A 25,016-nucleotide genomic window follows, 5' to 3' on the forward strand; every position below is an offset into this window, starting at 1 on the left:
AGAGCCTGCCCCAGCACCCCAGCATCACTGAGTGGAGACCACACTCCCCAGTAATGGACCCAAAACCCAGCCAGACCCTGTATCCCTTGGGAGACCCCTGGCATAGACAACGGGAGCAGGTGCCTTAGGGAGACCTGAACCACCCATGGCTGGGGGACACTGCCGGCAGCAGGGAGTGCAACATACACCGTCTCCTGGCCGTGTCACCGCGGGGCAGGACCCTCATGGCAGGGAGACAAGGACCTCCGGGATGCCCATCCCGTCCACAGGGCACCAGGGCAGCCCTGGTGCCTCAGCCGGGAAGGACCGGACATGGCCTAACCCTAACCCTACCCCTAACCCCAGCCCTACCCCTAACCCTAGCCCTAACCCTAACCCCAACCCTACCCCTAACACTGACCCTAGCCCTAACCCTACCCCTATCCCTACCCCTATCCCTAACCCCAGCCCTAACCCTCGCCCTAACCCTCACACTCGGGCTGCGGGAGCACGGGCAGCAGCGGCGGGGTCCGAGACCGGCAGGGCAGCGCCTCCTGGTGGCCACCGGAGGAGCCGCATCCCCGCCGCAGCCCCAGGGGGAGCTTGGGCCGGGCCCCGGGGTGCGGCGGGGCCGTTCCCCCCCCCCGGTCCTCACCTGCGGACCCTGCTCCTTCCTTGCTCTGCCTCTTCCCGAGGGCTCCCACGGGCACGGAGCTTGCTAGGAGGGAGCTCCTGCCCTCTCTGCTGAGCGCTCAGCTCCCCCGGTGACCCCGGACCCACTTTATGTGGGGACATGGCTGTTCTCCCCCTACCCCAGCGCTCAACTGCTCCTACCGGCTTCATCCTGCTCTCCGGGGTGACACCGCCTGTGTCGTGCGACCCTCGAAGGTGAGGGGAGCAGCCCCATGCACCCAGCCTGTCCTCAGAGCCTCTTAGCAGGATTACCCCAGCTGTGGGCACTATGCCTTGCATTAGCCTGTCCTCCCCAGAGCCCTGCGTGTCATCACGCACCGCAGGTGGCCGGTGCGCCACAGGGGTGGCTTCACAGCATGACCCATAGCACATCTCTAGCGAACGCGGTCTCCATTGGCTGCATGGGACCTCCAGAGCAGAGGGGCAACGTGGGGAAGTGTCAAGACGCATCCCTCCATCCACTGGCACAAGGGGAGAACAGCTATGGGTGCCCCCAGGATGTCCGATGGATGGAGTCCCATCCATCAGCCCTGCGAGAGGGCCAAGGTGCTGGGTGCAGGTGAAAGGCATTGCCTGCATCTCTGTTTTGTAATAGGCATAAGCAGCTCAGCAGATTTACTCTTGAGCTGAGTGTGACCCCTGCTAAGCTGCCAGGAAAGGCCCACTGAGCACTGGGGATGCTACGGGGCCAGCCCTGCCACCCTCCTGGGGTCTGGGGGCTTGCCCCAGGACCATCCACCTCTTCCATCTGCATGGCCAGGCAGGCCCAGGTCCGTTTTGCCACCAGCTTTGAGCCCCTGGGGTTCAAACAACACTTGGGTAGCTCCCTACCAGCGACTCCCCCCCTCCCACTGCCACGTCCCCCACCCCAGCACTAATCTTGGCCTCCTGTTTAGGGAAGTTAAAGCGGCTCAGAGCAGGGCCAGATGATCACCCAGATTAAGGACTTAACGGTAGCACCACGACCAGCTCAGCATCTCAGCTCGGCGCTGGTGGGTCAGCGTGTCAGTGTGTCAGTGAGTCAGCACATCATGCACACGCATGTGAACAGCCTCCCCTCATGCACACATATAGGAACACGAATTCACTGTGATGTGAAGATGCTGGGCTGCTGGCAAAGGAAAATAGGGTATCTGGTGTCTTTATGGGATGCCTCCCTGCCTGCCCTGCCCCACAGTTACACTGGAGTGATGCTAGGGACGGGGGGAGCAGGGATTGTAAAGGCACAACGCACGTCCCCGTGCCCTCACCCCAAACCCACACCTGCAGCTCTCAGCGCATCCGTAGCAGGACACAGCCACCACCAAGGTGTGAGCAGCACACGTGCTGGGGCTGTGTGAGCAGCCGGAAGGCTGAGGCATCCTGCCAGTGCCTTTTCCCTATAGGTGGAGATCTTTTGGGGAGGGTGGGTGATGGCCATGCTGCCCCCACAGCCTGGGGGGGTGCCCGCTGGGGCCGGCTGATGAAAGCTGCCCTTTGTCCGCTTGCAGGGCACAGCACAGGGCCAAGCTGGGGAAGCGAGTGGGTTTGTCCCGAGATGAAACGGCCCCAAACTGAGCTTTGAGCGGGCCCTTACGCAACAAGGACCCGGGATCTCAGGGGGATGAGCAGGGGGCATTGCCTCCCACTCCAGCAGCATCCCACTCCAAACGGCTCCCCATCACCCAGGGCATTGCCAGGCTCTATCCCTGCCTTCTGTGGAGTTGAGACTGGGGTCGTTGGGTGATGTTTAGGGAAGCGTGTGAGAGGGGATGGCGGAGGTCAGTGAGGTATGGGTAGGTCCAACCTCTGCTATTTGCAGTGGGGACACGGGATTTGGGGGGGGGGCTGTGGTTTGTCCTTTGAGGTCACTCAAGCTGGTCAATAACTGCGAGCCTGGTTCAGGATTGATGCTGGTAGGGAACAGCCTTTTCAGCTTGGGCAGTATCTGCTCTGCTGGGAAACACTCCTTTGATGCTCACGGTAGAGGCCCAGTGAGGTGGTACCCAGATCCCAGCCCCTGTCCTATCCCCCTGTCTCCCATCCAACCCAGCCCCAGAGCCAGGAGCTGGACCTTCCATCCAAACAGGACCATTTCCCCCACCCCATTCCCACAAGTGGTGCCAGGAGAAAGGAGTCAGAGCCCGGATGTTGCGTTTCCACCCATTTATTTGGGAAGCTGCATCGAGGTATTAAAATAAATTAAAAGCACAGACCATGTGGATGCATTCATGTGTTAGTACCAGGAAGGCCAGGGCAGGGAGGTGCATAGATAGGATGGAGCACCAGGGAGTCCCACCAGCTGCAGAAACCTCTACCACAGAAACAGTGATAGGTGCAAAAGTAGAGGTACAAGTACAAATCTGTACCTTTAGCATGGTCTTAGAGGCAGATCCTGAGTCAGACCTTGTGCGGCGCTGGGCCGGGAGGGTGGGCAGCAGGGAAGGAAAGCACAGACGCCAGGGAAATGGATAGGGAAATACAGAGGACCTGGTCAGGAGGCAAGGTCACCCTCCACCTTGTCCAGTCACTGCCGTTTGGGGGTCCTTGACAAAGTCACACTCCCCATCCTCTTCTTCCAGGGCTGTTATTTGTGCCCGATTCCACCCATCCCAAGCACCAGGCCCAAATGTGATGCAGGAAGGTTTGTTGCAGCAGGGGAGAAGAGCGGGACTGCCTCTCATCCTCCAGTTTTCCACTTGGAGGAAAGAGACCCATTCCCACGTTCCGCTCTGCTTTCAAGGAGGCTGAGTCCCAAAGTGTCACCAGCCACTCTGAACGTGAGCAAAGATGGGGGCCCTCAACCCCACGGACCGAAATGTGGGGTCAGCTTGGGACCAAGGGGTGCTGCCAGTCAGAGCAGGGATGCCCAGAGCCACCAACCACCCCCAGCTCACGCTCAGCAGCCCGATGTGGTCTTTGCTCTGCCCTATGTGACTCCAGGTCATCTCTGGAGACCCCCTGTTCCCCCTGGTGAGACCTTCTCCCTGCCTCCCAACCTTTGCAAAGGAGTCCATTGCTCCACAGCCTGAGCTCAAGGGAGCTTTCCATCTTCCCCCACCCCTAAAGAGACAGTCCTGGAGAAGAGGGGTACCCAGCACAGCTCCCTCAACCCTAGCTACAGCCACAGGCATCAACGATCATGTCAGGGATGTCAGTCTTGACGATGTTGCTGTTGCGATCGAAGTAGAGGACCGAGAGCGGCCGGCGCCTTGTGGGCACACAGCAAGAGTGCCCCGATGCCTGGACATTGTTGGCTTTGACGAGGTTGAAGACGGCTGTATGGAAAGAAGAGGCCATCCCAGGGCTGCCGGCCACGTGTAAGGGGCACTGGCCCACGCAGTAGTTTATCTGGTAGCCCTCAGGCTTAATGATCCAGTCATTCCAACCGATGTCTCGGAAATCCACATAGTAGTCCTTGCGGCAGCAGAGGTTGGAGTTCTGGCTGCAGCGGAGGCTGCGCTTGGCCACGTGGTGACCCGGTTCTCTCACCTTTGCTTTGGCCACCAAGAAGGGCTGGTGGGACCAGCTGCCGTTGACTATTGCCATATCACCCCCATCCCCACGGCTTTCCAGTTCCAGCCGCAGGGTCCTCTGCTCTCCCCCAAAGAAGCTCTGCAGCGCAGGCAGGAGGGTGAAGGCGTGCCAGCCGCTGCCCCGCGCGCTCAGGTGCTTCTCACTCAGCAGCGTGCGGTTGCCCCCCACCAAATCCCCTTCCCCACCAGCCAGGAAGATCCGCAGGGTGAGGCTGGCTACCGGCTCCCGTGGCACTCGGAGGTAGAGCCAGAGCTGAGCCTGCAGGATGTGAACGTCCTGGTCTTGTGTGCGGCTGAACTGGAACTGCAGCCTCAAGTGAGAGGGAGACGTGGTCTCTGAGGGCAGAAAGGAAGAAGGAGGTGAATGCTGCAGGATGCAGGGAAGGTGAGGCATCACCACCCTGCGCATCAAAGCCAAACTCTTTCGGGTTCTTTACAGGGAAGCCCTACGAACTCCCCTCCTTGAGTGGAGCTTGCAGTCTTTTCCCCTGCTTTCCCTGGGGATGCTAACCAGAGGAGGGTGGTGTTGGAATGGGGGACTGTTTCGTCCTGCCTGGCAGAATGGGCATAGAGGGGGCACCCAGCCCTTTCCCAGAACCACAGGAAGGATGGGCAAAGCCGGAAGGGACCACGATGGTCACCTTGCCCAGACACCCTCCAGCAGGGTCACCCACAGCGCTGCTGCACGCTGCAGAGCATTTCCAGCCCCACCACCCCCGAGCTGGTCCTCGCAGTATCCAAGTCCACCTTCGGAGGGTCTCAGGCAACTCGGGTTGCACCCATCCCTCAAGCGAGGGGACCGGCATCGCGGCAGCTCTGGCGTGCGGTCCCAGCCGGCTAATGCAGGAGCAAGAGGAGCCGTTCCTCCTCCTCCTCCTCCTCCTCCTCCTCCTCGCGGCTGAGCCTCCCTGTGCATCCGCAGCGCGGGGAGGTCACGGCGCACCGCAGGCGCGTTAATTAAGGACTTAATCACCGCCCGCGTGGCCCCAGGCACCCGCACTGCCCGGGGCCCCGGCCTCGGGGGCTGCGCATCCCCGCGGCTCCCCGCACCCGCTTCGGCACCGGGCGCAGCCCAGCGCTCCCCAGCCCCGTCGGGGACGGTGCCCACCTGGCTGCGCGAAGCTGATGATCTCGTAGCCCTGCTCCTCGCCGTCGTCGTCGTCGTCGGGGCCCCGGCGGGTGCTGCCCGCCTGCAGCCGCCGCAGGGCGCGGGTCACTGCGGCGCGGGGCACGGCGTGAACGAGCCGCGGCCGCTCCCGGAGCCGCAGCTTCTCCAGCAGCTGCCGCTTGGCCGCTTCCTCCAGCAGCCGCCGCTCCGCTCTCGCCGCACACGACGGGCAGCGCGGCTCGGCCGCCGCCGCAGGGCACAGCACCGCCGGCAGCAGCAGCAGCAGCAGCAGCCACGGCCCCGCGCCGCGCGTCGCCATCCGCACCGACGGGACGGACCGGGCCGGCACCGGGAGTGCTGCGGCGCGGCCCGCCCGCTTTGGGCACCTGCGGCCGGGGGCGGGCCCGGCGCCCCCCCGCCATTGGCCGGCTCTGCTGCCTGTCCCGTCCCGTCGGGCAGCGGCCGGGGCGGGGGATTACTGGGATTACCCCCCCCCCCCTGCCCGCACCCCCATTCCCCCGCAGCGGAGGCGGGCGATGAACGGCCCCGCTGCCCCCGGGACCACCCCCCCCCCCCAGCTGTGTGCACACATCGGGAGCTGTCCCGCACCACACCGGCGGGGGTACTGCGGGGCTGGACACGGAGGGGGGTACACACGGGAAGCTGCACATGGGGGGCTTCAACTGGGTGTGTGCACAGTGGTACCTGCCGACGTGCGTGCCCATGCCTGTGCAAGGGGGCTCTGCTGGCCCGCAGCTCGCCCCAGCTCCCGGAGCATCCCTGCCAGAGCCAAACCCTGCAGGAAGCAAGGGCGGGGGCAGATCCAGGCTGGGTGGAGGAGCGCGAGCGGCGGAACATCCTGCAGGATGGATCCCAGCCTCGCCTGCTGCCCCTGGAACCCACATCCCTGCCCCACAGCCCGTGCATTGCACTTGCATCCCCCTTGGCCTCCCAGTAGGGCCAGTCCCTGACTTGCTGATGAAGGACAAAGCAGGGATTGGGGCAGTCCCCATGCAGCTCCCTGGGGACACCTCCTATCTGTGGGCTTTGTTACTCCTGCCTTGTGATCAGTTTGGGAGTCTGAGCCTGTCCTTTGGGCTGCCCGGTCCAGCTTCACCCCAGGACGGAGCTGGGCAGGCCCAGGAGGGCGTCTGCTACACCCCCTGCTCCCCACAACTTATAATGGACACTTTCATCTGCTGAGGGCTCATGAGCTGGCCTGAGGATGTTCACATCAGCCCCAAGATGTTCTCTGCATCTCAGCCTGAGATCTGAGATCTGCATCTCTGAGGCCTGGAGAAGTCTCCTAAAGGTGCTGCAAGGAGCCACGTTGCTGAGGGTGTGGGAGAGCCCAGTGCTCCTGTGCCAGAGCTGGGGGAACTCAGAGTGCAGTGGGAACCTGAAGCCCAGCCAGCCCTGCAGGCATGTCCTGTGCCCACTGTGCCATGCAGCACTGACTCCAAGGTCTTGACCACACAGAGCCCCTGGCCAAGCGCAGAGGTGACAGGTAAACAGTGGGCTGTCTGGGAAAAAGCACCCATCGGAGATGATGCAACTGTGGTGCAAGGGCCAAAGTTCTCAGCTGGCCGGGCCTGCTGGCAGCTCCCAGAATAGCCCAGGAATGTCAACAAGGAGGAAAGAGTGGGCACAGCTTGGCCTGGAAGCAGAGCTCCCATTGGCCTGGGAGCCCCGGCTGCAGGCAGCAGCACGCAGGCAGCAGCAGGACTGAGCAGCCACCGGTGCACAGGGCATGGTACACGCTTGCAGGGCACACATCTGCTCGCACAGATGTTTCGCGGCGTGCGCACATCTGGGCGCTTCCTTGCAAACGCACCATCAGTCCCATCCCAAGTATCTGAATGCGTGCTCTGTCTGCAGAGATTCTCTACACGTTGACTCCTGTGCCTTTTGTTCCATGTTTCTGTACTGGAAGTGGAGTGGCTCCTTTCTGGGTCTTAGGGTGTATTCCCTATGGAAAATTTTACTTCCACCCACAGGGGGAACTTGGTCCCCCCCATGGTGCTCTCTCCACGTGCAGCAAGCCAGAGGGAGTCCCAGGCTGCAGCTCTGGGTGGCATTGGTCCGGGGGCATTAAAACCTCTGTGTCACCACCACCTCGCAGCAACCATTGCACAGCTTCACACATGCAGGGAAGGGAAACTGAGGCACGACGCTGTGCTGAATTCCTCCTACCCTGACATATCCACAGCACAAAGCAGGAGGCAAAGAGTTGTGGCAAAAAGGGTGAATTACTCCCGAGCCCGTCGCCCTTGCCAGGCTGCGGGGCAGGGTCTCCCCAAAGGGAGTAATGCCTCTAAACCTGCCAGATCCCTCTGCACTGGCCAGCACCCCAATGCTGCCACCACAAACCCCCATTCCACCTCCAGCTTAGCAGGAGCATCTGAGCTGCTGCCCCCTCACACCGCAGCTGTATGTGTGTTGTCCCCCCCGCTCCCTCGCACTCTGGCCCATGGGATGTAGGCCAGGGGTCAGCACGGAGCTGTGAGCGCTTCTTGCACCCATTGCATAAGTGTGTTGTTGATTAAACGGTTCCCAGAAAGTGAAGCCCAGCGACCAACCTGACCAAAATACCCCCTCGGGTCCCCCCCAGGCCCAGCACTTGCTGCACACATGGTTCATGGGCCGCCGACCTCGTGTCCGGTGAGGCAAACGTGGCACCTGACAACCTGCCCTAGAGGTGAATCAAGCAGGAACGCCCTGTCCCCCCTAAGAGCTCAGCGTCTGAGTACGGCTTCTGCCTCGGTGCCCATCCCCATGCGGCTCCACCACCGATGCCGGCCAAGAAAGAGCCAAACTCTGACGCTGTCCCGGGCACAGGCATGGAAAAGCTTCCTCCCCACCGGCCCCTCTCCTACACCAGGCCGGGGGTCAGGGCAGCAGCCGTCGGGGCTGCACGGGTTGAGGCCCCGAGGGGCCAGCGCAGAGAGGGAAGGGAGCGCTGGAGCCGCAGGGCTGGGCAGGCCGGGGTCCGGCCGTGGGAAGGGAGCGAGGCCAGGGCTCCCGGCCAGGGAGGGCAGGTCGGCGGCCCCGCTTCCCTGGGTGCCCGCTGCCCCGGCCGGGGGCAGCGGGGCGACGGAGCGGGCCGGCCCGGAGCGGTGCTGCAGCCCCCGGTCCACGGGCGCCACCCGGCGGCCCGAGGCAACGCCGCACCCCGGGGACCGCGGCGCTTGGAGCTGGGGGCGACGAGATCCTTAGGGATGGGGCCGGGGGCGACGAGACCCCCCCCCCCCGGGAAGGGCCGGCACTGGGGGAGCGGCTCCTGGCACCTCCAGCCGGGCAGAGGATGCGCAGCGTGGGTGAGCAGGGACCGCAGGCTGGAAAGCGCCCATGGGACTGGAAATTAAACATTAATGGGTTTCAAGGCAACAGCGGGGGTTTCAGGAATTCCCACCCCTCCCGGAGAGCCGGGCCCTGCCAAGGGACGCCCTGGCGCAGCGCACTCGGACCTTTGCTTCAGGGCGGTGGAACATCTCCATCCCCTCCCGGCACAGAGGCTGCAGGGATGGGACCTTGCGGTGCCCTCTCTGTCAGATCTGGCACAGGCCAAGGGCACAGCCCCGGTGCTAGGTCGATGCTGCCTGCACCAGGCCAGGCTGCGGGGCTGCAGGCAGGATCCCCACCAGTCTTATTGCTCCCAGTGGGACCAGTACAGCAGCATGTCATGGTGGCTGGGCATGAGACCCCCACCTCCGAAGACTCCTGAGCACACAGGGGACCCCAGAAGAAGTGTGATGGAGAGGGGACACCATGATGTGAGCACCACCCTCATCCCCTCTTCTCCCACCAGGAATGGAAGAGTGGATGCCCAGCGGGAAGTTGCACCCTGCTGCTCTCAGGGCTCCTGTTCTGCTCCCTAAGGAGCCTGACTTGGTTCTCTGCCTTCATGCTTACACTGAGGTTACTCTTGTTGATGAAGGAGAAGACCTGCAAAGCAAGCCCAGGTTGTGCTGAGCTCCACAGTGAGGGCTTTTCCATGTGCAGCTTTCATAGCTCCTGCTGGGCCACCAGTGGTGGGAGCACCCCCTTTGCGCTGAGGACCATGGGCTGTGCCTGGCTCCAGGGGGATTGCCCTTCCTTGGCTGTGCCCTCCTTGCTCTGCGGTGCTCCCCAGCAGAAGTCTCCTTGAGATTCCTGAACCTCAGCCACGCTGGCCCCTGTTTTCCATGGGAGCAGGACAAGCCGCATGCATGGAGAAGAGGGCCTGTGTGAGATGGCAGGGGGGGGACCTGGATGATCTTGAGGTCCTTTCCAACCCAAACCATTCTGATTCCGTGTTTCAGCTCAGGGTCTCAGGCTTGTGCTCCCCTGCGCTGAGGTACCTGTAGGGTCACAGGGCCCAGCTAACAGCTCCTCTGCCCCTTCATTCGGCCCCTTTATGCCTGTGGAGCTCAGCACCAGCCGCAGGAAAGCTGTTTGTTCAATAAATACACATAGGGAAAAGAAGCATTGGGAAAAAGGGGGAAAAAAAGGAAAATCACTAAAGACCAAACCCTCTTTGGGTTTGCGCAAGCGGCCTTGGGTCCCAGACAGTATCGATCCCCGAGCCTTCCATGCTGCCTGCACAGCAGCTGGGTCAGCAAGAGCCCTCCAGGTCCAGGCCTTGGAGGTCTGGAAGCCTGGATCTCGGGATGGTGCCTGCTGATGGGGAGATGCGGTCCCCGCTCCAGCACAGGGCTCAGCGCGAGCGCCTGCCTCCGTGGGTACCCCCTGTTCCCTGCCAGCGGTTGCTCCGTCCGTGCTCAAGGTGTTCCTCTTGTCCATGTGCATCCTGGCTCATCTCCAACCGGAGCTGCTCATGGCTCCGACCAGCCTGGCCTGATCCTGGAGCAGGACACAAGATGCCAAGCTGTCCTTCAAGCCAGATGGATGGGGTCTGACTCTGCCCTCTTCCAGCTGCCAACCCTCTTCTTACCTGGCTCAGTTCTGTCTCCGGCCTCTGTGCTGGGGTGATTGGTGGCCCCCAGCACCACAGTTACCCAGCTCCATGCCCTCATGAACCTCTCTCTCCCACCACCAGCACCCTCTCCCTGCTTTTTCAGCCCCCACACATGGAGGGGACACATGGGAAGCCATGGAGAAACCCTAACACCAGATTACACAATGGGCCGATGTGTCAGAGCCGCCCTTTGCCCCCAGCTCTCACGGCATTGACATGTCCCACAGCCAGGCTGGCAAGGGGCAGCGAAGGGGGTGGCTGCTCTGGGCTGCGGGCTAGAGGCTGCTCTGCAGCAAGGGAGCTGGCAATGGGCTGTAGGTAAAGGTGAGGGTCCTGGGTGGCTCTGGTGGTCCTGCCCAGCAGCCGCTATCCTCTTTAAAAGGGTGAAAAACTGCTCCATTTGGTCCTGACTTAGGGCAAGAATGACCAAACACGGACAGTTCTGGTAGAACGGGAGATTCTGCCCAAGCAAGGAATCTGCCCTAGGGCACATCCAGCCCCTGGCACCCTGGGGAGAGGTGAAAGATGGGCTGGCTAACAACAGGGCACACACATTACATGTGCACATGCCGCGGCTGGGAGTCTTTTATTGAATACCACGTAGCCAGGATGCTGAGCAGCGGGGCTCCACGGATGGGCTCACCCCTCCGGCCGGGCCATCCCCCAGCCCCTTTTCAGCTTCTGCCTCCTCAGCACACGTTCGTGTTGCAGCACTGAGAGCTGCACCATGGCCTTGGTGTGGGACCAGCAGCAGGGCAAGCGGTGCTGTCCTGACCCACCCTGCAGAGCCTTGCAGGTAGAAGGGTCCGGTCTCCATCGGGAGCCAGTCTCAGATGGCTCAAGGGCAGAGAGGAATCCATGGACAAATCTGCAGGGCGAAACGAGCTGTGTGGGAGGTGAGGGAGGAGAGGACTTGCAGATTCAGCATCACCATTAATGCTTCAACCTCAGGAGGAGAAAACGCTTTGGCTGGGTTCCCATCTCAGCAGCTCGCCCGGTCTTGGGCTGCCAGAAAGCGGCCATGGAGGAGGAGAGCCCTGCAGAGCACAGGTCCTGCCCTCCTGCCTCCCCATGCACAGGTCAGGTACAACCACAGGCATCAACGATCATGTCAGGGATGTCGGTCTTGACGATGTTGCTGTCCCGGTCATAGTAGAGCAGAGAGAGGGGGCGACGCTGCGTGGGGACACAGCAGGAGTCTACGGCCGCATCCGCGTTGTTGGCTTTGATGAGGTTGAGGACAGCCGTGTGGAAGGAGGCAGCGACGCCAGGGATGCCGGCCATGTGCAGGGGACAGAGCCCTGCGCAGTAGTTCATGTGATAACCCTCCGGCTGGATGATCCAGTCCTCCCAGCCAATCTCCTTGAAGTCCACGAAGAATTCCTGGCGGCAGCACATCTTAGAGTCCCTGCTGCAATCAATGCCGCGCCGCTGCACCCGGTGAGGGGTCCTGGCCCGGGCTTGGGCCGCCACAAATGGCCGGTGGGAATCACTGTGGCCAGGCAGGAGGGGAGAACCCCAATCCTCCGCTGCCTCCAACTCCACAGTGAGTCTCTGACTCCCTTGGCCAAAGAGGCTCTGGACAGCCTGACCCACGTCCAGCGTGGCCCAGCCAGGATGCTGCACCTCCAGCCGTGTCTCATGGACCACGGTCGCATTGAACCCTGTCGGGTCTGGCTGCAAGAGTCTGATGGTGACGGGGCGCATCCCGGGGCCAGGATCTGTCCAGAACAGGTAGAGGGTGGCTTGCAGGATCTCAGCATTCCCAGCCAGCTCCCGGGTGAAGCGGAAATGCAGGTGGACACTGCGGGAGGTGGAGGACCCTGTGCACAGAACCGAATGAACAGGTGAAGGGAGGAAGCCCAGCCCCAGTCCCACTTCCCTGTGCTTGCTGCTGCTCCTCCTCCCTATGCCTCCTTCTTTTGCTGAAGGAGCAGCATCCTCCCGGTGCTGAATGCAGCAACCCGGCTTGGTTCCACCTCCTCTGGCCTGACATCCCCTTTGTCTCTCCTTCGAGGACCAACTCTGGAGTGAAATGTGGCAGCCCACCACTTTGTGTAGGGGATGGAGATGCAGCTCCGCATAGGGAGCAGATGGGCTTTGGAGACTTGAGTGAAAACACTACAAGCTGATGGGGCATCTTAGCTTAAAATCAGGTCTGGAAGAGCACAGCCACCTTTAGCCCAAGTGGGGAGGGTTTGACAGAAAGAGACAACAAATTCAGAGAGTAGAGCTCCTGCACCAACCTCCCCACCCCACACATCCCGTATGTAACCGAGGGGACCCTGAAGCTCCAGTGATGCTTCCCCTGCCCATGGCAAGGGGTGGCTGGTAAGGGTAAGCTCAGCCCCTGGGTGCAAAGGTTCTGGACATGGAGCCTCCTATTACCAGTCCTTCCAGCAGCAGCCTGCCCGCTGGCCTGGCGTTGCTTGCAGGAGCTTGGTGCCCCTGCGCAGAGCCTGTGCGGAGGAGAAAAGCTCCCACCACCTTCCCACGGGCAAGAGCTGCCTTCCCTCTGTGCTCAGGAACCACCCCACCGTGCCCCTGAGGCGCAGGGTCTGTACAGACCTGACTCGGCAAAGCTCAAGATCTCGTATTCCTGCAGACCCACCCGGGGATGCAGGGGAGGGCCGCTGCTCTCATGGGGCATCCCAGGGGAGACGGGATCCGTGCGCTGCCCATGCATCCTGCCGAGCGCGGTCAGCAGGGCCCCCCTGGACACGGGCTGGGTGATGTTGGGTCTGCCCGGCAAGCGGAGCTTGGCGAGGATGCTCTGCTTTGCCCGTGCCGTGAGGATGTGGCGCCGGGCGGCGGGGGCCAGGGCAGCCAGCCCGCAAGCCGGGCACCGGGCTGCCAGGGGAGCCGCCATCCCCAGGAGAAGCAGGAGCGGGAGAGCCGCCGCTGCGGTCATCCCCGGCACTGCGGGAGGGACAGCGGGGAGGGGGGGGGGGGGGGCCCCGCCAGCGGCGTTCTCCGGCGGTGCGAGGAGGCGAAGTCAACGCGGAGCGCGGGGCGCAGGGGCAGAGCGGGGCCGGGGCTGAGGGGCGCAGGGGCAGCGCACGCCTCCGCCTCCCGCAGATATGGGCTGATCCCGGCGGGATGAACGCCCCCTTGACCCCTCGGGACCTCTCCCGGCCACGGGGGGGGGGGTGGCGCTCCCGCTCCGGACGCTCGGTCCCGGGGCCGGGGCTGTGCCCGGGGCACCCCCCCCGGGTCCCATCCACGGGGTCGCGGGGGTGCGGCGGCGGGGGGGGGGGGGGGGGGTGCCCCGGGACACCGGGAGCGAGCGGCCCCCGGGAGCCCCGCACGGTGGAGCCGCCGCCGGAGCCTCCAGCGCGCCAGGGGGCGCTACCGCGTCCAGCCGGTTGCTAGGCGGCGGGGCGGTGACGCAGCACGCACTGGCGGTGACGCAGCACGCCCGGGGCGCACGGGGGGAGGGGCCGCCGTTTCCCCCCCCCCCCTTTTTTTTTTTTTTTTTTTTTTTTTTCCCCTTCCTTTTTTTTTTTTTTTTTTTTTTTTTTTTCCTCCCCAAACGTTTCTGTCCGGTTTCCCCCGTTCCCACCCCCCTCCCCCTCCCCCTCTCCTCCCCCCCCCCCCGGCCCCGCCCTGGCCCAGGCCCGGCCCGGCCCGGCCCGGCGGCGGCCCCGCGGCGCAGGGCCCGGCCCGGTAAGTGCGCGCCGAGGGGGAGGTGGGGAACGGGGCTCCGGGAGCCGCCGGGCCTGGCTCCGGGTGCCGGTGCCGCCGCCCCGGGGCCCCTCCGGCCGCTCCTGGCTGGGGCCGAGCCTCCGGCCTCTGCCGCGTCTCCGGCCGTGGGGCCGCGCTGGAGGGAGTGGGCTCGGCGCGGTGCCGGAGCGCCCGCGGGCCGGTGCTGGGCCGGGGGGTGCCGGAGCGGGCAGCGGCCGTGGCAGGCGGCGGAGGAGGAAGAGGAGGAGGAGGAAGAGGAGCAGGCGGCGGGAGGAGAGGCCTCGCCCTGCCGGTGCGCGGGGAGCCGCGGCGGGGGCCGCGGGAGAGGAGCGCGGCCTCCCCCGGGGTCCTCGCTTTGGGACGCGCTGCGGGCACCGGTTGTGCCTTGCGGGGCTCTGCTGCGTGGAGCGGGGGTGGAAGGGCCGAGAGTGCCCGAGCGCGCTCAGGGGGGCTCTGTGCACGCCACGAACGGGCTGCAGGCGTGGAAGGGTCGCTTTGGTACGCGTTACTCCATGTTGGCCCGTTTAAACCCTCGCGAGGGGTGCGGGGAGCGCTACCGTTGCTGGTCCCTTACGGCCGCTGGGACTTGTGACCTCTTGGGGAGCTTGCAGTGCTCCCACATTGCTTCCCAGTTGTGTATCTCCGCTAAAGCGTGTCCTGGGTGAGCACCCCGCTTCCCTCGTGTGGTTTTGTGTCTGAGATGTGCCTGCAGTGCTTTCCCGGGGGCTAATTGTGCCCCAAAGCGGGGCTTTGATTTATCAGGAGGGGTGAATGGATTCCTGTTCCTGGAAGCTTATTTACCAGCTTGCGCCCTGCTCAGTGCATTTGTCTAATGTGAGGGAACTGTTGCTTGTAGGTATCTTAACACAGACACTTGGAAATGCATTTGCTTTCCTCCTGCCCACTTAAAAGCTGAGCTCAGCTGCTTTAGCTCTGCCTTTGTGTATTTGAGCGATGCATCAGTGTTGGCAGAAGATGTCTGGCAGAGCAAGGTGTGTTTCTAGGGATATGTGCTGGTAGCACAGCTAGGTGTGCAGTGGGAGTGGTAAGGGGATGGGTTTCACCGCAGGAAAGGCTAAGCAAGCTTCGGGCAGAAGTGCCAAGCTTCCAACTTGACAACAGGGCAGGCTTTATTTCACTTAGAGCTCAAAGATGCCACTGTAATTGTGAGTACAAAGAAGCTGTGCGTTTATTATGGCTGCTGCTGCTGCTTTTGTGGCCTCACTGCATGCAGAGTGGTCCGTTAGAATCTGAACCACTCTGCTGAAGAGGGTTCGGATGGATAATGCAGAGCTGCTGTTAACCCTGCGTGTGTTGCTCAGGGCAGGTGTATGTTAGTGTCTGTCTGTGGGTTTGGAGCAAAGTCAAAGCTGGAAAAGTGTGAAGGAAGCCAAAGGGCTGAGAAGTGCTGAAAGAAGACTTGATAAATGGGGATAACCTGCTTGGGGAGCTGGAAATGTTGCCTGACTTTGGTGCCTGTTTATCGCCAAAGGATAGGCTGAAGTGTTATATCCTAGCAATGAAGAAGAGGGAAGAAGCTCTTTGGTGTGGTGTTAGGGCTGAGGGTGCGCTCTATGCCACGGGTATCCCAAATCACTGCTGTGCACAGGAGTTGCTTTTCCCCAGCTGCATGGGGAGTGATGGGAGGATGTTGCGGGACCTGGTTTGCTTGGCGGAAAGCAGATGAACAGATCAAAACAGTGCCCTTGCTTGTCCTAAACCTCTGTCTGGGTGCTCCTTCTCCTGCTGGCAGCGCGCTGGTCTCTGTCTGGTTTTCTGTCACTGGTGCTTGTTGGGAATCTCTTCTCATTTCCTGCCTTGACCTGTTCTCCATCTCCCTTTGATAACAGGGGCCTGGTTCCCTGTGGTTACTTCAAATAGTTCTGATTCTTCACGCTTCGTTCTTTGTTTCTAGCCTCTTTGCTCCCTGTAGCCTATTAAGGCTGACTGACACAACCTCTGTGTCCTTCCTCCTTGAATTTGTGCTGGGAAGTCTTGGTTGAATCATACCAGGTATTGCTTGCCATAATCTTCCTTCCGGATTAAATGGCAGCTCAGTGTTCACAGGTGATTTTCTGCCATCTTTTGGTGGTTGTTTTCTTGGTGGGGGTGGGGGTTGGTTTTGTTTTTCAATGGATGGTTTCGCTCCTCCATCCACAGCTCTTTGTGTTTTCATGAAGCTTTTAACATATATTGGTAAAGATTTCCCCCTGTTCATTCTTGCGTCTTCAGAATGCAAGGACAGCTTGTGTCTGCGTAGTAAACTTTGCAAACTTATTCCAGTGTATGTGTATTCACAAATAGAATTGTTTTAATGGCACAGACTAGACGATGAGCAAAGGCTTTAGGCTGATTTTCTTCGGCTCTGTCCACCAAGATGGCATTCATTGGGGAGTAAACCATTACTCCATACTCCAGGGATTGCACAAGTGAGGATGTATCTCCACAGGTTGCTTGCAGTGATGATGCTTTGCTGGAGACAGCCATGTAGCTTCTGAGGAGCCTGGATTAAGACTCCCAAATCAACTCCTGCCAGCTGTGAAGGAGAAGCATTGCTTGGATCTGGTTTGGGCTCTTATCTCCCTCCTGCTTGGAAGTGGGGCCTGGTGTCCTAGAGGTGAGTGGGATACAGAGCCAATTGACCCCACAGTGACCAAGCACTACAGGTTTTGCTGACCCTTCCTAAGGGATGCTTAGAGCTATCTGCAAGATAAAACCTGGGGTGATTTCACAGTATCAGACACCAGTTTGCGGCATTGTCCTCTTCTTTGGGTGAGTTGTAGGAGCTTTGTTTGCTTAGACCTTCCTTGGATCAAACCTGCAGGGCAGGGACCCCTTCCACTGGAGCAGCTTGCTCCAAGGCCCTGTGTCCAACCTGGCCTTGAGCACTGCCAGGGATGGGGCAGCCACAGCTTCTCTGGGCACCCTGTGCCAGCTCCTCAGCACCCTCATTGTAAAACAAAATCTTCTATCAAATCTAAACCTGTTCTCTTTCAGTTTAAAACCCTTGTACATGATGATGTAAATCCATGATCGCTGCAGATCATGGTAAAAAGTCTTTCTCCATCTTTCTAACAAGCCCCCTGTAATTATTGAAAGGCCACAATTAGGTCTTCCCCTCTCCAGGAGGAACAGCCCCACTACTCAGCCTTTCTTCAAGTGCTGTCTTCACCTCCATCACCCCACTCATAAACGTAACGTGAATCAAAGCTTCCTCTGGTTACAGTGCAGCCTGGATTTCCCCCAGTGTCTTCTAGAGTTCCGACCTATTTTAACTGCTGTTTCTCATCTTCCTTCATATGGTAGATGCTGACAGATAAAGAAAACCATCAGTGTCTTGGAGAAATGTTAACTGGAAGTAGTTTTGTCATCACATAATTCCTACCTAGAATCAGGTAGAGAAACAGCAAGGGCTTTCATGCCAAAATGGGCAGGGTCATGTGAAAAGTGTGAAGAATCAGAGAATTATGGAATGGTTTGGGTGGGAAGGGACCTTAAATCTGATCTAGTCAGTCCCGGCGCTGATGTTTGCAAGTGTAAGCGTGCATGGATGCAGCATACTTAATCTCATTGCACTGTTGAACTTCAGCTAGATCAGTGCTCCTTTTAAGAACTTGATTATTTTGAAGGAGGAGGTGGCTGCCAAAGAGGCCACACTGCAGGATATGTGCCAAAGCTTTGGGAGCAGCTTTTGGAGCTGCCTTGCAATCCCTCCTCAAGTGCAGCAGGTTTTGGTATCGCTCAGCAAGCTGCTGTTTTCAGAGGGATTTGAAGCAGGAAGTCCAGTGTAGTGGTGCAGCAAGAGGCAGGAAATGCAGCTTGGCACCTGAGTGCTGAAGGCTTTTCCAAGGGCTAAAGCTATTTTATTTGGCTGAAGATAAATTCGTAATCAAGTGCTCTTGCCAGTATTCTGTGCCTCTGGTACTTGCTCTGCATGCCTGCGTGCGTTTCTTGCCTTCACTTCTTCACAGTCTTATCTTTGTGGCCTGATGCAAAGGCCCCAGCAGACTGAAACCCACATCACAACGACAATGAGCCCTGTAGGCCAAGTGAATTTAACTTTTTCCCTGGTTCGAGTCTTTCTTTGTGGTGAGGAGCTGGCACAGGTTGCCCAGAGAAGTGGTGGATGCCCCATCCCTGGCAGTGTTCAAGGCCAGGTTGGACAGAGCCTTGGGTGACATGGTCTAGTGTGAACCATGGCAGAAGGCTGGAAATGGATGAGCTTTAAGGTCCTTTCCAAGCCAACCCATTCCATGATTCTATGAGGTTGGAAGTGCCTGCAGCTGGAGGTGGTGGAGGTGGATCTTGAAGGCTTGGAGAGGTCAGAGAAACAAGTGGTGATGCTGATAAACACTGCTGGGTCTGTGACAAGGGAAGGGTTCACTTCAGCTGAGAGACTTCCCTCTGTATTCAGCAGCGTTCAGGCATTCAGAACACGTTTCACTCGCTTACTGTGCGGAAGTACAGTACCACCTCCTGGAGGGGCTTGTGATTTGTTCCTTAATGCCTACATCCATCGATGAGCTAGTGTAGATCCAGTTTGGGTTTTCTTTCTGGAGAACTGCTTTAGGATCACTCAGAATCCCGCTGCCTGGCAACAGGAAAGTGCTGATATCTAAAGGCACTGCGTGCTTTTCAGCTGGTTCTATAAACGTAGCCCAAATAGAGCAGTGGCAACAGAGATCTCTGGAGGCTTTAGTTAGACTTGAGGCAGATACTACCCAAACAGTAGGGAGAGGTGGCCTCTGATAAGCTCTTGTGGCTGCTGCCCAACTGACTTTATTAAATCCAGGTTCGACACAGAAGTGTAACCGTGTGTGCCTGTTCCCAGCAGCTTAGTTTCAGTTGATGCATCAAATGGATGGCTTGGTGCAGTGTCTTCCTTCTGAATACTGCCACAAGAGCTTGGACCTTCCTGCCACCCCTTCCTTGTCTGTAAGAGGGGAGACCTTAGAGCAGCCTTCCACTACCCAAAGGGGCTACAAGAAACCTGGAGAGGGGCTTTGGACAAGGGATGTAGGGACAGGCCAAGGGGAATGGCTTTAACCTGCCCAAGGGGAGACTGAGATGAGCTCTTAGGCAGAAGCTCTTCCCTGGGAGGGTGCTGAGGCGCTGGCACAGGGTGCCCCGAGAAGCTGTGGCTGCCCCATCCCTGGCAGTGCTCAAGGCCAGGTTGGACACAGGGGCTTGGAGCAAGCTGCTCCAGTGGAAGGGGTCCCTGCCTGTGGGCAGGGGATTGGAACTGGATGATCTTAAGGTCGCTTCCAACCCAAGCCATTCTATTGTGTGTTATGAAATTATTTGGCTGAGATAGCATCAAAAGGCAGAGCAGAGTCGGGGTGAGAACCCCGGAGTCGTTCACTTGCCTGGCTCGCTGCTGTAGAATGGTTTCTAACTCAAATGTGTTGTGCTGCTAAAGTCCTAATTCCACAGAACAGTTTTCATTTGAGGAGTGGCCTTCTGCATCAGTTAGCTCTGACAGAAGCTCCTGGTTGTTCCAAGATAAAGGCTGAGGATGCCAGAGCGAAGGAGTCATTGAGGCCAGCGCAGAAAGCATCTCTGGGAAACCTGTTTGTAAGTGATGTGACAGCATAAGTATGAGAGCAAACAGTCCAATATGCCGCAAAGCCCCATGTTTCTTGTGACTGCTGGGCAGGAGGTGAACTGCAGTAATTTATACCTTAAGGTTTTTACTGGAAGTGTGATTAATCCACTCATACAATGGAGCAATTGAACCAAACCATGCATAGATTTCTCCCTGTTTTCTCCATAAGAGCTGGAGGTGACATTTGAAAAGATGGTGGGATGTAGTTGGGGACCAAAGTTCCTTTCCCTCTCCCTTCAAACCTATCGCACTCTCCTCCATCTTTTTTGGACCCTTCTCTTGATTTCTAAGCCCCAGTGAACCCAGCTCAAGGCCTCACAACCTCCTTCCTGCATGGCAGCGAAGGTGAGGCATGCTGCTGCAAAGATGCTTGTGTCTGAATGTGGGCAGCAACAGGAGGACGGGCTGCTGCTTCCCTGCCTGCCTGTCAGCGCTGGGATTCCCCTCCATGTGTGTTGTCAGTGGGGCGCATGCGGCGTAGGGATGCTGTCTGAAGCCCAGTTTCATTATGTATTGGGAGCACAAGCTGTCTTTGTGTACTGCAGGCTGAGTCACTGCTGCCTCCCAGTGAATTTCGGGGATGATTATTGTATGTGGGCAGATGCAGCCTACTCCTCAGAGCAGCTCACTTGTATATTTTTTTTTAATGAAGTTTGAAAATCTTTATATATTCCTTTGACATCCTTTTCTTTGAGAAACTCGGTTCTCCTGAGCTGAGTTTAGACACAAGAGCCACCTTATTAAAGAAGGTGCTTGCTGTATCCCAAAAGCTCACTTCTTTGGGGAGGCTTAGGCATGCCGTTTATTAGGAAATAGAATCCTGTCCTGCCTGCTTCATGACCAGACCAGAATGAGGAGACCAATCCTTCTATTGTGACTTGACCTTGGGAAGAACACAGACAGAAATGAAGATCCAAAGCATGGGATGAATGCAGAGAGGTGCTTGTGTATTTAAACAGGGACGTGGGGTGTTCAGAAGCAGTGTACCTCATTGACACCAATAGATGTAGGTGAAACCCTCAGTCAAAGCCTCGATGCTGAGTCCTGTACCAACATCAGCAGGTGAATACATGGGCTGTTCGGTCAGCAGTAGAGCTAGGGAGCCTGGTTTCTTCACCACCAATGCCCCATCCCTGGCAGTGTTCAAGGCCAGGTTGGATGAGGCTTGGAGCAACCTGCTCTAGTGGAAGATGTCCCTGCCCATGGCAGGGGGTTGGAAGTGGATGAGCTTTGAGGTCCTTTCCAACCTAAACCCATTCCATGATTCTATGAAATTAAGGTAGCTGGATTTACAAGAGAACAGCTGAGTAAAGAAAAAAGGCTCTAACTTTCCCGTTAGAAACAGTGGCCACTCATTTCGCCATCACCCCCAGCAGAAAACATTGGACAAAACATCTCAAAGCTCTGTTGTTTGAGTTTCCCATGAGCAGGACCCACAGGTAGCGGCTGTCCCCGACCCTGGCCACTGGGAGCTGGTGCCTGTGGTGCTGCCGCATGTGCTGCTGGCCTGGTTTTGGGTCTGTGCCTTGCTGCAGGGCTCTGATCCAGAGAGGGTAGCCCTGCTTTCTGTTGCCACGTTCATCATAATAACAAGAATAACAATTCTTTTGGATTCCCAATTTAAAGGGCAAGCAAATAAACCGCTGCTGGCATCAATACATAGAGCTGGGAGGCTGCAGCATCCATGGGCTGCCCCGTGTGTTGCCACACATGCTTTAGTTCATGCCATCTCTCTCTGCTTTTCACTCCTTCCCCTCCCTTCCTCTGGCACCGGCACATGTTCTATTTTTAAACCATGCTGTGCTCTATATTGCGGCATTTCTCTTCCTGAATTATTTAGCAGTGTTTGGAGCTGAATGGAGTATGCTGTGTTTTCTCCCACTGCTCATTACTGCCCACGTGTCTGTCTTGAGCCATTGACAGATTTGGTTCATGTCAAATCGCGCTGGCCGCGGCTTGGACAAGGGCCTGAGGGGACCATGGGGCTTGGTTGCAGCCTGGACTCATGCAGGATTGTTCAGACCTTGGTGTGTTTAATGCTCTTCTTGCTGGGACAGACGGGGAGGGGATGGTTGCCATGATAATGCATCCTCAGCTGAGGCAGGCTTGAATGGAAGGTCCCTTTTTAAAAGAGGAAAGATAAATTCTTCTTTTCAGCCTCAGAAGACTTCATGCATATGTGTGTGTGCAAAGCGGAGGACAGCATCAGGCTGTGGCTGTGGGTGAGGTTGACTCAAAGCTCCTTGTGTGGTGCTTCGTTTTTACATCCAGGCCTTTATCCATCAGGGATGGCAGCACAGCCTTTCCAAGGAGCAGGTGGGCAAGATGTTTCATCCCTGGGTTTTTCCAGCCACTCACTGAACTTAATTCCCCTTCCTTCCTTGAGTTCCTCTCAGCATTTCTCTTTGCTATCACTTTCTTGTCCCCTCTTCCATTTGTGTGCCCCATGGAAAAGGATGAGGAAGACCAGAGCATCCTTCCTTCAGCCCTAGCTGCGGGGATTCTGCTGGTCTCCGGCGTTCAGCATTTCAATGGGTGCACACTCTAGGTTGGGATGTTGAAGGAGCCACAGCTCCATGTTAAGTACCTCCTAGCAGTTCTCATCCTTCCTGCTTCTTGACTCCAGACACGAGCCTTCTGCTGCATATACGCTCCTACAAAACCAAGCCTGGAGGACTTACAGAACACCTTTGACTTACCTTGTGTGGTGGTTGTGTTATGGTGGCTGCTTAAGCGCATTCCCTGTCCAAGCTGATCCCTTAGAAGCTTGGGGTATACCTGGCAGTTCCCTGAAGATGAGTCACATCTCTCCTGCAGTCTGCCTGCTCAATGTCCTTGGAAGCGTGTGCTGTTTGGAGAGCGTGTCTCTACCTCTCACTTGAGTAATGAATGAGGGATTGCAGCCTGCTGCTGGATGCAGTGAGCAAGGTCAGGTCCAACCCAAAGAACAGTCCGTGATGCAGTTCTCCATCTGATTGAGTTCTCTCCCTCATCCCCATGGTGCTGCAGTAGCTAAAGCTGGCAGAAGCGAGATGTGCCTGCAACAGGGGGTCTGTCCCAGGCTCGTTTTCCCCTTTTCAAAGGGGAGAGGGAATTTTCTGGTCTGGGTGTGTAGATGAATGCATTTAAGTCCCTTGGTAGTACTCTTCTCCCTTTCTAAGTGTCTGACGCAGGTTATCCATCACATGAGGGAGCCCCGTCCTTGGCTGTTGGTGCAGTTTGCACCAGTGCCATGCCACCACTTTGGTGTCCCCCTTCTGATGGGATTATATCCACTACCAAATGGATGTGTCTCCTTTCAGTAGAAGCTGGGCCAGGCAAAGCAGAGCCAAGGCTCATTGTCTGCCCGGGAGGGAGGGGATGTGTCTTGCTGCTTCTCCCTTTGTTTGCTCTGCACTGTTACTACACGAAGCACAGGCAGTTCCCTGGCGAGCTGGGAGCACAGACAATACCTGGAGCTGCCGCATCCCTTTTGTGCCCCGCTTTCCCTGACCTAGTTTGCCCATGCACCTACGTGTGCAAGTGGCTCTCGGGTGCGAAAGGCAGGAGCCCTCTCTGTAGGCTTGGTCCAGCCTGCTGGTGGGGCTGACTCACTCTTCCTTCACCTCCTCCTTCTCCTCCCACCTAAGATTGATTCCCTCCCCATCTAAGGAGAAAGATGCTGCTTAGGAAATCCTCTCACACACTTCAGGAAGGTGAAGTGCTGAGGACTCGAAGCAGTGGGCTTTGAATGAGCTGGACAAGCTCACAGGAAGCTGCATCTGTGCTGTGTAGGGCAGGTGCTTGTGTCCTCGGGCTGGACAGCTTTCCCACTCGGAATGCCATCTGCCAGGCGTCTGAAGTGCTCGAGATGGGGCTTCTAGGCTTATGTTACAGAGCTGCTTTTCCTTCTGCTTTCACCTGGCTGATAAGAACTGACAGTGGGGTTTCCACAGAGGTCCTAACCTGGTTGTATGCTCTTGCTTAGCATGCCTCTGCCAGCGGAGCATCTCTGGAAACAGAAAGGGAAGAACAGCAGCCAAAGTTCCCTCCCTTTGCAGCACTAATCTTGTCACTGCAGGGCTCCAGAGCAGAGGGTGCCAGCAACTGTTCTTAACGACCCCGAGTGGAAATGCAGCAGACCACAGATGTTCCTTAGCAAAATAGAGAGATTTTAAGGCTTTATCCAGGTGGAGCAAAGATCCCCAGCATGGGCATGGGATGCTGGAGTGTGCTCCTGCACCTGAACGCATCAGTCCATTCCTATTGCTTGTTCATTTGCTGGAGCTTCGTTAGGGTTCAGAACTCCAGGTCTAAAACTCCAGGGGCCCAGGAATAAAGAAACCCCAACCAGGTGAGTTAAAAAGAGGGGCAAACCCTGATGCCAGGTTGGTAAGCTCACCTCTGAGTCCTGCAGCTTGGCTGGGTTCAAGCTGCCACAGGGAGTCAATCTGAGCGCATGCTTTCTGCAGGGGGACATGAATGTCCAGGCTGGCTTCTTGCTGAGCAGCCCGTGGAGGTCGTGGTTCACTTTCCTTGGACAGAATTGAGAGGAAAAACCTTGAAATGGCCAGTACCAGGAGGTATAAAAGGAACTTGAATCCTTTGGATCTGTTTTCCGTCCACCTTCCAATGGAGAAATCTCATACAACATCCGTGAAGCCTTTGCATTCAGCCCGTGTGGGTGTCAGTTAATTGTGGCCCTCCACTGGTAGAGCACTGCAAGTGACTTTTGTCTTATTGCCCCTTCTGTCATGCCCCCTCTGTTGTTCCCTTCTCTCTGGTTGTGTAGCCGTGGGACCCCCTCTTCAAATGTGGGTATTGCTGTGGGCAGAAGCGAGGAGCTGTTTGTGGAGCCGGGATCCCAGCACATCCAGCAGGAAGAGGAGAAACATTCACCTGCTTTCTGCATGGGCTTGGTTCGGAAGGCTCTGAAGCAGGTTAAGGCAGAAGCTCATGCATACCTTTAAACTGAAGTCCTTTGCAAAGCAAGGCTGCTTTGCAAACTGGAACCTCAGTTTGTGACAGAGCTGAGATGTATCAGGTTACTGTTATCTGTCTCCTTGCTTTTTAAAAGCTTTATTGAACTGTTGCTTTGGCTGGGAATCATGTAGAAGAAGCTGCATTAACTCCACAGGAGTGGTAAAGGCAAGCCCTGAAGAGCCTTTACCAACACAGCCCCATGTGGTTTGCCATGGATGCTGTCAGTTAATGCCGTGCATCTCAACTGTCCCACTCGAGCCTCTTCATCTGTTTGAGCCCAAGGCCGAGCCTGCCTTCTCGTCGTCATCTCCTTTCTCTGCAAAGCTTTTGGCTTCACACAGGAGCCCTGCTACCTCTTGCTCTGCTGCCAGAGCTCAGCCTGATCAAGCAGCCTCCTCAAGAGCTCTGACTGAGCTGCTTGTGTTTGAAGTTGGTGCTGGCCCCGAGGCAGATGCTGTTTAGCTCTGGCTGTGTCTTGCTAGGATGGGGTCCTGCCCAGTGGGAACCACTGGT

General features: G+C 57.9%; 3 protein-coding genes across 12 annotated transcripts in view; 1 reads left to right on the forward strand and 2 right to left on the reverse strand.

Moving 5' to 3' along the window:
- Positions 1-2,835: 2,835 nt before the first annotated feature.
- Positions 2,836-5,663, reverse strand: LOC136003697 (inhibin beta C chain-like). The gene is made up of 2 exons (XM_065659565.1): positions 5,296-5,663; positions 2,836-4,523 (listed from the first exon to the last, which is right to left on the reverse strand). The coding sequence occupies exons 1-2, from the start codon at positions 5,612-5,614 to the stop codon at positions 3,766-3,768; spliced, it is 1,077 nt and encodes a 358-aa protein (XP_065515637.1). The 5' UTR covers positions 5,615-5,663; the 3' UTR covers positions 2,836-3,765.
- A 5,143-nt stretch (positions 5,664-10,806) lies between these two features.
- LOC136003692 (inhibin beta C chain-like) lies at positions 10,807-13,195 on the reverse strand. Its single transcript, XM_065659554.1, has 2 exons — positions 12,821-13,195; positions 10,807-12,075 (listed from the first exon to the last, which is right to left on the reverse strand). Exons 1-2 carry the CDS (start codon positions 13,161-13,163, stop codon positions 11,333-11,335), a joined length of 1,086 nt encoding a protein of 361 aa, XP_065515626.1. The 5' UTR covers positions 13,164-13,195; the 3' UTR covers positions 10,807-11,332.
- Positions 13,196-13,856: 661 nt separating this feature from the next.
- Positions 13,857-25,016, forward strand: part of R3HDM2 (R3H domain containing 2) — a 40,347-nt gene continuing 29,187 nt past the window's right edge. For 8 of the 10 annotated variants that reach the window (XM_065659762.1, XM_065659766.1, XM_065659765.1 and 5 more), the window contains exon 1: positions 13,857-13,918. The gene's annotated coding sequence lies outside the window, so the exon portion shown is untranslated. Of the gene's footprint in view, positions 13,919-14,156; positions 14,229-15,087; positions 16,554-25,016 lie in introns of those variants that run through there. The other 2 variants (XM_065659772.1, XM_065659763.1) reach the window with 2 other exon arrangements.

The sequence above is a fragment of the Lathamus discolor genome, chromosome 23 (assembly GCF_037157495.1).
Source record: "Lathamus discolor isolate bLatDis1 chromosome 23, bLatDis1.hap1, whole genome shotgun sequence".
In the NCBI taxonomy this organism is placed as follows: domain Eukaryota; kingdom Metazoa; phylum Chordata; class Aves; order Psittaciformes; family Psittacidae; genus Lathamus; species Lathamus discolor.

Bases quoted from the DNA above. Each gene is read 5' to 3' on its own strand.
- LOC136003697 (XM_065659565.1), bottom strand. From the start codon at position 5,614: ATGGCGACGCGCGGCGCGGGGCCGTGGCTGCTGCTGCTGCTGCTGCTG. The intron at 4,524-5,295 runs GTGGGCACCGTC...TTCTGCCCTCAG, and splicing joins CATCAGCTTCGCGCAGCCAG to AGACCACGTCTCCCTCTCAC.
- LOC136003692 (XM_065659554.1), bottom strand. From the start codon at position 13,163: ATGACCGCAGCGGCGGCTCTCCCGCTCCTGCTTCTCCTGGGGATGGCG. The intron at 12,076-12,820 runs GTCTGTACAGAC...TTCTGTGCACAG, and splicing joins CTTGAGCTTTGCCGAGTCAG to GGTCCTCCACCTCCCGCAGT.